General features: G+C 40.0%; 1 protein-coding gene across 1 annotated transcript in view; it reads right to left on the bottom strand.

The window, feature by feature from the left end:
- Positions 1-13,838, bottom strand: part of LOC121378640 (advillin-like) — a 56,041-nt gene that overhangs the window by 20,376 nt on the left and 21,827 nt on the right. The window contains exons 7-14 of the mRNA XM_041506906.1: positions 12,925-13,035; positions 10,697-10,763; positions 9,950-10,079; positions 8,809-8,887; positions 4,014-4,112; positions 2,752-2,908; positions 2,204-2,298; positions 854-991 (exon numbers count right to left, since the gene is read on the bottom strand). Coding sequence (XP_041362840.1) covers positions 854-991; positions 2,204-2,298; positions 2,752-2,908; positions 4,014-4,112; positions 8,809-8,887; positions 9,950-10,079; positions 10,697-10,763; positions 12,925-13,035 — 876 coding nt within the window. The remainder of the gene's footprint in view (positions 1-853; positions 992-2,203; positions 2,299-2,751; positions 2,909-4,013; positions 4,113-8,808; positions 8,888-9,949; positions 10,080-10,696; positions 10,764-12,924; positions 13,036-13,838) is intronic.

Below are 13,838 nucleotides of genomic sequence, written 5' to 3'. Positions count from 1 at the left end.
ATTAAGAGCTACACGTTAATCAATCCCATACAAAATGTTTGCATATTTATTATTTAACTCTGTGCTATCGAAATTGTAATAAATTGTAATTTTCAGGAGAGGGACGTAGCAAGTTGGCAAAATTGTGCCCAGTCCTTTTGCTGTTTATGCAATAAAATATATTTTCAATCGATTAAAAAATTGTAATAGACTATAAAGCCACACGGTGTAAACAGTTGTTTCTCTAAAGTCTTATATAAATTGGACGCGGCGCGTGTGAGCGTGCGGTGCGACTGCTACGTCTGTGGCTTGCGTTTTGAGCATATACACCATATACGATTATTTCATTCCTGTTGGACGCACGTGTTTTGTAAACGCAACCATCGCACGCATCCAGTCTAGACGCTTCCATTGAAGCTAATGCATTTCGATATTTTTTTTTTGCCATACCGCACGTACGCGCCGCATCCAGTCTATATGAGCCTTAAGGCGCGTTTGTAAAATCAGAAATTAAACAGCAACCAGACTAACTACCAAAAATAAAAATGTTTCTTATATTTAACGACACTACTAGAGCACATTGATTTATTAATCACCGGCTATTGGATGTCAAACATTTGGTAATTTTGACATATAGTCTTAGAGAGTAAACCCGCTACATTTTGTTTCCATTAGTAACAAGGAATCTTTTATATGCACCATCCCACAGACAGGATAGCACATACCACGGCCTTTGATATACCAGTCATGGTTCACTGTCTGGAACGAGAAATAGCCCAAATTTGCCCACCCACGGGGATCAATCCCAAACCGACCGCGTATCAAGCGAGCGCTTTACCACTGGGCTACGTCCCGCCCCCTAGCAAAAATCTACCTGCCAATAGTAGACAATGTAATGTTCTTTGTTGTTGACCATGTACGTGTACTGGATGATGTAACAGTCGCCGCCATAGAAGATCCCATAGGAATCCTGTTTAACAGGAATCATGTCCCTGTCCTCGATCCGCCAGATCTGTAAATAATAAAACAAAACATGAATATAGATTTGGTCATAAATCAAGTTAGTTGTCTTGTGTTACGTAGGATTGTACTCAGTGTTAGATGAGAGCATCTGCAAGCCCGCAAAGAACAATGTGAAGTGGGAGAGTGGTACACGCTATAGTGGAGAGAGAGAGAGAGAGAGAGAGAGAGAGAGAGAGAGAGAGAGAGAGAGAGAGAGAGAGAGAGAGAGAGAGAGAGAGAGAGAGAGAGAGAGAGAGAGAGAGAGAGAGAGGGAGAGAGAGAGAGAGAGAGAAAGAGAGAAAGAGAGAGACAGAGAGAGAGAGATGGTGAGAGAGAGAGAGAGAGAGAGAAAAAAGAGAGAGAGAGAGAGAGAGAGAGAGAGAGAGAGAGAGAGAGAGAGAGAGAGAGAGAGACATGTTGGGAGTGAGACAAAGAGAAATATGGTGAGAGAGAGAGAGAGAGAGAGAGAGAGAGAGAGAGAGAGAGAGAGAGAGAGAGAGAGGGGGGGGGGCGAGGGGAAGGAGGGGAAGGAGGGAAGGCTACACACATTAAACAGCAAAAAAAAGTAAAGGTTTTCGGCCTGAAATTGGTCGGTTGATCAGGTATATTTATGGTACCTAGCGTCACGCCCAAAACCATTGTTTTAACTAAGACTGACAGCCAAGAATGATTATTCTCAATCTATACGACAATGAGAGCAGCCAAATATTTTTAATTTTTAATTTTTTTGAATTTAGTTAACGTTAAAAAATTAATTTCCTGAAATATATAAAGGACGGCTTTGGACATAGCCAGTTCTAAGTTGTTAGCCCCGAAATGTTTAATTAATCCTAAAGTAAAATTAATCGGGACTACAGCGTGATGATGTGGTGTCCTACGAAGTGGCAGTCCTCCTGTGAGCAAAACACCTGGGAACTAATTCACTAAACCCTCGCAACTTTGCGATCTCGCAGTGCAATGCTAAAAGACTTGCAAAGAGGATGCTTTGTTGTCTAGCAGAGCCTAAGAGAACTTTGTGAATTAGGCCCCTGACAACGATTCGTGGAAACAGAACTTTGCGAACACCCTTTCGACTCTACCTTGTGCGGAGATACGATTTTGATCACAATAACTGTTAGTTGTAAAAATTAAGTGATATTCGGTGGAAATTGAATTGCACGTGACTGCAGTTACGCTTTATACTATTTTATCTGGTTGCTTGTTCTCTCATAGCAGTACAAACCCTCTTTTCTCCATTTCCATCATCAGGCAAGTTTTCTTTCTTGATGTTCGTTCTCCTGTGTAACTCATTTGCGTCGAACTTTTCATCGCTGTACTCTGCAGTGGATGAATGAAATAACGTTCAGTGTATGTGACGGCAGTAAAACCATAAAGTCTATAGTAACCACAACACTATAAAGCCTACAGTAACTATAAATCCACAATATCTATAGTTATTACACACACACACCCATAAAAACTATAGCAAGTACAAAGGTATACAGCTTATAGTAAAACAAAACAAAGACAGAGTCTATAGTAACTACAGAACCACAGAGCTTATAGTAACCACAGATCCATAAAGCCTATATCAACTACAAAACCATAAAGCCTACAGTAAGTACAAAAACCACATTAGCTATAGTGATGACAAGATTACCATAACACCTATAGTAACTAAAACACAGTAAAGCCTATAGTAACCACCAAACCATAAAGCCTATAGTAACCACCAAACCATAAAGCCTATAATAACCACAAAACCATAAAGCCTATAGTAACCACACTTACTTGCAACTCGCTCGGTTTTGACCGGCGTCCCAAGCCCGACCTGAGCGTTGGGATTGACCCAGGAGGAGAAATACTGCTTGAACAGGGGGGTTTCTGCACCCTCCACTAGTGACGTCACTGGGGTCCACTCCGGGTAACCTCTCAGTGATAAGAAATCCTGTTAAAACACGTTCATAGCTATAGATTTTATAGGTAATTAGCTTTATTTTGCTAATATATAACTGATGGAAAGAAGGGATCACTGATGTCAGGGGAAAACATGTTTTTGTTTAACGACACCACTAGAGCACATTGATTTATTAATAATCGGCTTTTGGATGACATTTAGTCATAGAGAGAAAACCCGCTACATTTTCCCATTAGTAGCAAGGGATCTTTTATATACACCATCCCACAGACAGGATAGCACATACCACGGCCTTTGATATACCAGTCGTGGTGCACTGGCTGGAACGAGAAATAGCACAAATGGGGCCACCGACGGGGATCGATCCCAAACCGACCGCGCATCAAGGGATCGCTTTACCACTGGGCTACGTCCCGCCCCATCGCGATGTTAGGAAGTTAACTGTGTTACTCACTCTCAGTGCTACATTATTGGCATTCAGTCCCACAGTACATCTTTGTATTATATACAGGCAGTGCTTACGACACCAGGGCCCGTGCTTATAAAACTTTTTAGAGTCCAGACTCGATCTCTAATGACGTCACAGGCATAAAATTTGTATGGCGTTGTCATGATATTACTGTCTCAGACTCTATTAGAGTCTCGAGTCTAGACTCTAAAATGTTTTATAAGCACCAGGTCAAGTGTTCCCGTATTTGTTTCTCTCAGTATACTTATACAACAGCAGGGGCGGATCCAGGATAGTGTCAGGGCGGGGAGGTGTGTGTGTGGAAGGAGGGGGGTGGGGTGGTGGTGTCACAAACAGGGCATTTTGAGTTTGTAACAGGGAAATAAGCCGAGTTTTCAGGTATTAAGGGAGAAACCCCGCTGTCGCCACTTCATGGGCTACTCTTTTCGATTGGCAGCAAGGAATCTTTTGTATGCATCATCCCATAGACAGGAGAGCACATACCACGGCCTTTGATGTACCAGTCGTGGTGCACTGGCTTGAGCGAGACATAGCCCAATGGACCCACTGACGGGGATCGATCCCAAACCAACCGCGCAGTTAGCGAGCGCTTTACCACTGGGCTACGTCTCGCCCGGACGGGAAGGCATATCACAAAACATTATTTATTAGTGTACGTCAACTTACGATTGCATTTTGCCAGGCTGATTTTTTCTCGTTCTTTGTGCATTTCTTGCCGACCCAGACGTAAATACCACTCGGTCCGGAATCGAGGATGAAGCAGTCCTACAGGAAAGTTAAAGACATGCACAAGGGTTAGTCCAAACTTTTAAGGTTCCACGCCACCATTAATTACTCCATGCAGTCCAACACAATATCTATGTGAGAATATATTATGTGAAAAATACAACACCAAATAGAGTGTATATGATTATTGGTTTTAGGAAATGATTTCCCTCGACAAGTACCGTATAAAAACAACCCTCATGCCGGATCTCCGCCTCATGGTGCTGTCATACAAGTGACAGTATACCACTTGCAAATTTCTTATCAGTTAGTACTAAATATATCAAACAACTTCAAACCAATGGGCTGTTTAAATATTACAGAGGCCAACCGAACTGTAATCATCAAAGACAGATTTCCAAAGGCATATCAGAATTGTGTTGTGGTGCCTTAAATTTAGTTTATATTTTATACTAGCTAACATCGCATCTCTGCAGAAAACCGTTCATCTTTTGATTTAGAGTCCATGATTAAGATATTTGGAGTAGAATTTGATGATAGTAGATTTGATTTTATGCTTATTGTAAATTAAGGGTCAGTCAATATAGGTTAACCACGAAAGATTTGAGTTATCCACTCTTATGCCAGAGCAGAGCACCATCTCAGTCTGCAATTATATAAATAGCACATAACACATGCACAGTTGTTATCATTAATTTGATACTAAAAATGACAAGTAATCTTAAAACAATGCGTTATTTATTTACTGCAATGGCCAACCTACTTGTAACCATCAAAGATATTTGAAAAGGCATAAATTCGGTATTTTTTAAATTATATTTTAATGAAACCATTTCATAAACCGAACCGTATTAAGCTTCTACGACGACAACAACAACAACAACACGGCCAATGGTTGTGTTTGTGCCATAAGGAAATGATTGTGGAACTCACCGACTATCATGCTGTCTAAGTGTACGCGGTGTACCACGTATTGCGATCTAGCTAACTGCCTCATTAAGCACGGGGTTTATTACAGCTGCGCCAGATGATCGTTTATTTACCAGACGGAGATGACAAGTTAACCCACATTTTGGCACAACACCAGATATTCCTCGAGCTCACTCTTCTTCTCAGATAATTAAGCTAAACGGTGTGCGGTTAACAGAATGCTGCTCTGAACCTCGTTTCAATATGTTGCGTAACTATTCGAAGCAAAGGTATGGCTAGGAAGGGTTATACTGGCCTCGGTGGCGCAGTAATTAAGCCATCGGGCTACACGCTGGTAGGTACATGGTTCGCAGCCTGGTACCAGTTCCAACCCAGAGCGAGGTCTTAAGGACTCAATGGGTAGGTGTAAGGCCACTACACCCTCTTCTCTCTCAGCCCAGACAGCTGATGTGTGTGCCCAGGACAGCGTGCTTGAACCTTATTGGATATAAGCACGAACATAAGTTGAAATAAAATGAAATTCGAAGGGTTAAAGTTAAAATGTGTGCTGTTTAACGACATCACTAGAGCATATTCATTTATTAATCATCGGTTATTGGATGTGAAACATTTGATAATTATTTTTGGACTCATACTCTTAGAGGAAATCCAGAACATTTTTACATTAGTATCAAGGGATCTTTTATATACATTTGATAAACCAGTCGTGGTGCATTGGATGCTACGGGCAAACAATCCGCTGACTGAATGGGTCGACTGAGGTGGTTCGATCCCTTGACGCAAGAGCCTCGTGTGTGTGTGTGTGTTTGTGTGTGTGTGTGTGTTGTGTGTCTGTGTGTGTGTGTGTGTGTGTTGTGTGTGTGTGTGTCTGTGTGTGTGTGTGTGTCTGTGTGTGTGTGTGTGTCTGTGTGTGTGTCTGTGTGTGTGTGTCTGTGTGTGTCTGTGTGTGTGTGTGTGTGTGTGTGTGTGTTTTGTGTGTGTGTGTTGTGTGTGTGTTGTGTGTGTGTGTGTGTGTTTATGTTGTTTGTCTGCGTATGTGTTAACGTTCGTTTTGTTTAACGACACCACTAGAGCACATTGATTATTAATCATCAGCTATTGGATGTCAAACATTTGGTAATTTTTGACATGTAGTCTTAGAGAGGAAACCCGCAACATTTTGTTTTCCCATTAGTAGCAAGGGATCTTTTGTATGCACCATCCCACAAACCACTGTAACCATCCAACAGACAGGATAGCACGTACCAATGTCTTTGATATACCAGTCGTGGTGCACTGGCTAGAGCGAGAAATAGCCTTATGGGCCCACCGACGGGGTTCGATTCTAGACCGGCCGCGCATCAAGCGAGTATTTTACTACATGTACTGGACTACGTATGGCCCTTTGCGTATGTGTGTGCATGTTTCTGTCTGCTTGTCTGTCTGCGCGTCTGTGTCACTGGCATTTCCAGAATTTTGTATGGTGGAACCCAAACAACCTCCACTCGCACTAGTAAGACAGACCTATATATGAGATGCAAGGGAAAGACTATGTGGAGGGGGGAGGCATGGCCCCACGACCAACTCTGGCTACGCCAGTGATGTGTGTGTGTGTGTGCGCGCGCGCGCGCGCGCTCGTGTGTGTGGGTAAGCGCAGGCGAACGTGCGCGTGCGAGTGTATGAGTGTGTGTGTGTGTGTTGTGATTCTAATTTATTTCTTTACTTTGTACCCAAAGATTACTAAAACTTTAATATTAAATTTTGTAAAAAAAAAATTATATCTAGGAACTCACCGAGCATTCAATAATAACTATAAAACTGAATTCACCTAACGAGTGGAATTCTTCTACAAACTGCTAACTCGTAATACCAGTGACCTTGAATCGGGTATCGGGATCGAGGTGACCTAATGCACTATAAGCTCGTGCGTTTTCGCGCTCCGTGGACTTCGTAACCCACATGCTCCGAGTAAGTATAAGTCAATGACTCCATCAGACGTGAAACCGAAGACTGGTGAAAAGAGTGCAGTTGTGGTTGTGCTTTAAGTCTGCACTCTTATGTACGATGCTAAAGTTTGTTTTGATTAACAACTCCACTAGAGCACTCTGATTTATTCATCGGCTTTTGGATGTCAAACATTTGGTAATATGTCTAACTTTACAGTCTTAGAGGAACCCCACTATATTGTTTTCGTTAGTAGCAAGGGATCTTTTATATGCACTTTCCCACAGACAGAACAACACAACACATACCATGGCCTTTGCTATACTAGTTGATGTCTCGAATAACTTATCCATAGCACGGATAATCATGAATAATTATAATACATCAGTGGAATGTGGAGATATTTAGTAAACTGATAGCACGTTTAGAAGAAAGTGATTTTAAATAGTTCTCTCCGTCTGTCACGGGAATCCTATAATAGCCGTAACTGAATGAAAGACGATTATCAAAATATCTCTCCTAACTGTATATCTATTAGATCTCTCTGTAACGGGCGGTTATACCCGCTGGCTCGTCTAGGTATGATCAGAGATAAGATCCTATATAAAGTATATATTATTATAGCACGTTTAGTTCACTAGAAAACACAACAAAAACACAATACACTTTGGAATCTGTATTAATCTACGCTGACAAATGTACTGCCGCAGTAGTTAATTAACAACAAATAATAACAACCCAGAACTGATCACTTAATTAGTTAATCTCTAGGTGTCTAGTTTACACAATATGCTAATCACTTCACCGTGACACAACACCAACACGTGTGATAATTGAGGAACGCTTCCAGGAGAACTTAATTAATAAAGGAATTACAACTCTATTCCTAACTGGTTAATTTTTAATTAACACTTACTACTCGTTCAATAACGTGTGATAATTGAGAAACGCTGCCAGGGGAACTTAATTAATAAAGGAATTACAACTCTATTCCTAACTGGTTAATTTTTAATTAACCCTTACTACTCATTCAGTAACCTTGTAACACAGAATTAATACTGGTACCTATCACAATAAAGACAATAACCTACAGTTTACCTAGGTCCTCTAGGATGGCTGGCTAAGCTTTTTATAATTATTTAGGACAGTGAGCCTACAGATTACTGCATCAGATGACCGGCAGCACCGTCTAAATAATATTGGTATAATACAGTATTAAAATATTTAAAGTCACATCAATCACATCAAGGTTATACACAGAGCAGAAAATATATAATTACCAGTCCAGACGGACTAACGTTCCCCCTGGAAACCTTCCTATGTTTCTCCCTGATATCTCTAAAATCCTAGCTATTTATTCAAAACTCTCAGAGACCGCGAATATCGCCTGGGGGTACAAGGCGGTCCCTCACGTATCATCTGATATTTCCACCTCTCCCAGAGTCGGTATCTTTCCTTAGATGACCAGACATTCTGTCGCCAGTTGCCAAAATCACGGTTGTAAAAACCGCACTCGCGGAGGTATTACGTAACTACTGGCCACATGGCCTCCACAGCTGGACTAAGTGCATATTGGAATGCACGGTCGCGCGAAGGTATTACGTAACAAGTTGCCCATCTGGGCTAAGTGCATTTGGAACTGCACACGGTCCTCTAAAACAATTAATATCGCCACAGGCGAAAAGAAATTAAGAGCATGTACCGTCACACCGTCTGTGTTTGTCTGTTCGTTCCTCTCTCCCTCCCGTATCTCGCTTTCTCCCATGTTTGACAAATTACAATAGCTATTGCTGAAAAAGGTACCAGATTGTCGTTACACAACGTCGAGTTGTTGGAAATAAACGATAGACATTAAATACTTAACGTTTAATTGCATACTCACCTCGGATTCCAAATGTTCACGGTTTAAGGGTTTCCCAGAAACTTCGTTAACTTCTAATACACCGGAGTCGTCTGATACCCTGAAATAGAATTTAAAGGTATATTGTGAATACAGTTATATTGCGAATCAAATGATATTTTTGAATTAAATTATAGTATAAACAAAATACAATATTTTGAAAAAGAATTCATTTCAAATAAATATTTTATAAAATAGTTTATAAAACCCAGAAACAAATATGGTAGTGTTAGGATTGTGTGTGTGTGTGTGTGTGTGTGTGTGTGTGTGTGTGTGTGTGTGTGTGTGTGTGTGTGTGTGTGTGTGTGTGTGTGTGTGCTGATATCACTATCTTACAGTCGAATAAATATTTTAGTTATATAAAGATAAATCTTTTGTTTTCAAAAATCTAAAATTTGTTTTCCATTGATATATTTTTTACAAGTCTAATTATATACTGACATATCAATATATTTATACATAGGACGTTAAATATTACAAAACACAGACGCACCATTCTTCAGTACCCTGTGACTGCAGTCGTGAATCTACGTTACATAAAAATGTATTGACCATAAACACGGTCAACGTGTTACAAAGCACGGGGGGGGGGGGGGGGGGATATGTTGTATAAAGACAGTTAACGATATACATGTACGTTGATATAGGATGAGGAGACGAGACCTATATAGCTATAGGTTCTCTTGGATCAAATCGGTTGCCAGTGTCGATAAAGTTATTTTTCAAAATAAAACTGATATAAGCAGCGTATCAGCATCAGTAAACGAGTGACATCTCACATACGGTACATTTAATCCACCAGAACGAAAATTGCACATCACGTTCAAGAAATTTAATGAATATTTTTATTAGCAACCCTAATTTGCTTTTATTGAAAATCGTAATCCATTTTAGAGTGTGTGGGTACCCCTAGAGTATACTGCATAAGAACCATATACTAAATGAAAGCATATTTATTTATTGACAATAGATAATAGTATTTGCACAAACAATCAATATCACAAATTACTACTAATCACAGCTGAAACTGCTTTTACGCCGTAAACATATGACACGGAACTCTCTGATATGGTACAATGCAACCTTTAAATCTCCACTAGGACTCGTCATCGCCGTTACTGACCTGAACAGTTTGACCTGCTCCTGTGAGATTCTTTCAAACTCTCTGTCGTCACCACCAACGTCTGCTGCGGCAATCTGCCCCTCTGAACCCAGAGCCTGGAAAAACTTTCTGTCCGAATCCCACTTGGTATCTGAACAGACCAGAGCAAAAATAATAATGAATGTTTGCATCTGAGGACATACATTTCTTTCTTTTCTGTATGACAGTGATTACAATATTTATGTAACCAACGACGATTAACCCATTGGTTAATGAGTTAACAATATGTAATGAACCTGAGTAATATAACTTGTACAAAGTGTTCAACTGATATAAAAATAAAAAAAAACAGCAGAGAGAGAGAGAGAGAGAGAGAGAGAGAGAGAGAGAGAGAGAGAGAGAGAGAGAGAGAGAGAGAGAGAGAGAGAGAGAGAGAGAGAGAGAGAGAGAGAGAGAGAGAGAGAGAGAGAGAGAGACAGACAGACAGACAGACAGATATTATAAAACGTTATATCCTATTTGCATGTTCAAGTATGTTCAGTTTCTTCGCCACACACACAATGAATGAATGAATGTGTTTAACAACATCCCAGCACAAAAATATAGATTGGCTGTTGGATGTCAAACAAACGTAGGTACATCAACATGATTATTTCCATTAAAAATCAAAAATGTATAATTCTGTAAACACAGTGTAAAAAGCTGTGGGAATGCAAATATCAAGGTAAGTATATTTAGACATTTTTTCATACACTAAATGCTACTCACCGATTGTCGTCACAGTAGCCCGACCTCCTCGTTCTTCATCATTGATGCTTCTCGCCACCTCACCACCCTACACAACAAGGGGATTATCATTATCAGCATCGTGAACACCACCATCATAATTATCATCGTCATAATCGTTATCATCATCACCGTCATAACCATCCCCACCATCATCATCATCATCATCATCATCATACTATTATCATCATCATTACCATTATCATCGTCTTTTATCATCATCAGTACCATTATTTTATCATCAGTACCTTTATCATTACCATTACCATTATTATCATCATCATCGCCACTACCACTACCATTACCATCATCATCATAATCACCATCATTATCATCATTAGCATTATCAATATCACTACCATCACCATCAAAATCATTATACATGTATTAGATTATTTAAAGCCGCACGCCCTAGTTCCATCCAGCGAAAATAAATTATAATTTTGGTTAATCTACAAACCTGTAACACACTTAGATCACTCTTTTATAAAATGGAGTGAAAAAGCAGGTTTTATATCGATAAATACCATGGGAATCCCCATGTCCCAATTGCTTGAAATAATTTTGAAAGTTAGTATTCTGATGTCACCGGCAGATGTCGCTCGAAGCACAAAAATGCCTACGTCACGACAAATTTCACAGAGTGCCCACAGACTTGGGGTGCGTTCCTTTCACCTCTCCTGGACATGTTCCAACTGTTCTGTCATCTCCAGATATCGTAAGACGTATTAGTTTTAAGGGTTTGTAACGTTTTGTATTGAGATACTTACTTATCTAAACTTTATTGTTAATGAAAATGTTCACGAACTGTGAAGAAAAACCTCACAAATGAACAACAAGTAAACGACAACAAATCGGATGTTGATTGCGCGAACCGTGCACGAGAAAACAAACCGAACCAAAATGATAACGGTCACGTGGTATACCAACGTCTGTGACATTGAAATGGGAATATCCCCTCTAAAAATAGATTAGACCTTGTCTGCTGAACGGTTTTTTTTCTCAGAGGCACGTGGCTTTTTAAGAAATACGAAAAATGCATATTGTGGTATTACAAACACCAGGATTACCAGGATTACCAAGAAACACTTCAGGTGAATGGAAATGTATATTCTAAATAATAAACGGTAAGTAAAGTGCAATTTTATTTGTGAAAAAATGGGTTTAATAGCGAAAAACAACGGCGTAATGGTTAACAACTAGGGCGTGTCCCTTTAAGAATTGACCGCAATTATTTTTTGGTTCATGCAAGTATGAACCGACAAACGATGTGCACATTGTATGAGCCCGCGTAGAGGGTCATACAAAAGTGTGCACATCGTTTTTTCGGTTCATACTTGCATGAACCAAAAAATAATTGCGGTCAAATTTTATAATTAAATTTATATGCATACTTTAACAATACATAACTGAATTTACTTTGTTTAGCTTTAAATACGCCTGCAGTATTGTTTGTGTAAACTTCATTGATACTTATGTCGCGTAAGAATGCGAACGCTCCTTCACTATCATTTGAATCAGGTGATTTTTTTTTGTAAATGACGTCATTTCCTCTAGCTGCTGTGCATGTTTACGGATCGTTTAGTTATATTGGAAGGAACTGTCCTATTCGTGTTTAGTTTATATTTTATGAAAGTGAACGAAGTGAACGTGTCTAACATTTATGCTGTTGGTGGAACCGTTGAATTTTCGCCAACAGCTGTAGAACATCGCTTGCAAGTAAGTTACAGAAGTGAAGTTTTCTGATTTCTTTGGCCACCGACCGAGTCTCATGTCATGATTAGCGAAGAGTTTTTTTAAATTTTAAATCAGTGCCTATATATCTACGGATCTACTCTGCTATAGCATTTTCCATTAATTTATCGTATACATTTTTTGTAGCTTTCACGTGTGTTTTCTTCAAAATATCTAAATATGATTGCCAGAATAATCCGGCTTGTTGCACAAAAGTAGTGCGAGTCAATTTGGGGGGGGGGGGGGGGGGGGGGGGGGGGGGGGGGTAATAGGCGTGGCTTAAATTTATAGACGCAAAGAAAATTTAATTATTTCAGTTTAAACTGAATTATATAATCACATTATATACGTTACGTGGTTCCGTTATCGACGTACATGTTTAGTCACCGAATAAAATAAAATACACATTTGCACTGATTGTGAAAATCATTGAATGATTTTGATTGCAATAATGAGTTTTGTAGGTTACGTTTTACCTTAACCTGTTCCCACTTGCTGCTTGCCGGACCGCACCACACGAAGATCTGGAGACCAGCGTCCAACACAAACACATCCCCTTGATTCAGCGAGGTGTAGTGACACTTTACCTGGCAGGTGATATAATAGGTATACACATAATGTGCTGTCACATCTAAAGATATTCAACAAGGAATAAACATTAAGAAAGATTTGTTTATTAATTTAATGAACAATAATATACCATGCTTTGAAAACAAAGACAGAAATGTTTTATTTAACGACGGACTCAACACTTTTTATTTACGGATATATGGCGTCAGACATATGGTTAAGGACCACACAGATTTTGAGAGGAAACCCGCTGTCGCCACTTCATGGGCTACTCTTTCCGATTAGCAGCAAGGGATTTTTTATTTGCGCTTCCCACAGGCAGGATAGCACAAACCATGGCCTTTGTTGAACCAGTGATGTATCACTGGTCGGTGCAAATGGTTTACACCTACCCATTGAGCCTTGCGGAGCACTCACTCAGGGTTTGGAGTCGGTGTCTGGATTAAAAATCCCATGCCTCGACTGGGATCCGAACCCAGTACCTACCAGCCTGTTGACCGATGGCCTAACCACGACGCCACCGAGGCCGGTCGCTTTGAAAACAAATGCACAAAGATGTCAAATTATGTATGGCTGGTTGCCCTTGTCTTTGTCATGATACCAGTAGCATGGTATATGTGCTGACAATGTGTGTGTTTTACCCTTCCGGTGATCCTAGTCTTTTGGCAGTTTTTATGCAGTTGGTCTGATGGACAGACAAACATAACGGCATACATAAAGAGCATACATATGGACAAACGTAAGTATGATGGCAGGGCATGGATCTCAAATCTGGCCCCGTGCTTATAAATCTTAAAGTCTAGACTTTAATAAAGTCCAG

The sequence above is a fragment of the Gigantopelta aegis genome, chromosome 8, assembly GCF_016097555.1.
Source record: "Gigantopelta aegis isolate Gae_Host chromosome 8, Gae_host_genome, whole genome shotgun sequence".
NCBI lineage: Eukaryota > Metazoa > Mollusca > Gastropoda > Neomphalida > Peltospiridae > Gigantopelta > Gigantopelta aegis.
This window is presented reverse-complemented; position numbering and strand designations above follow the sequence as displayed.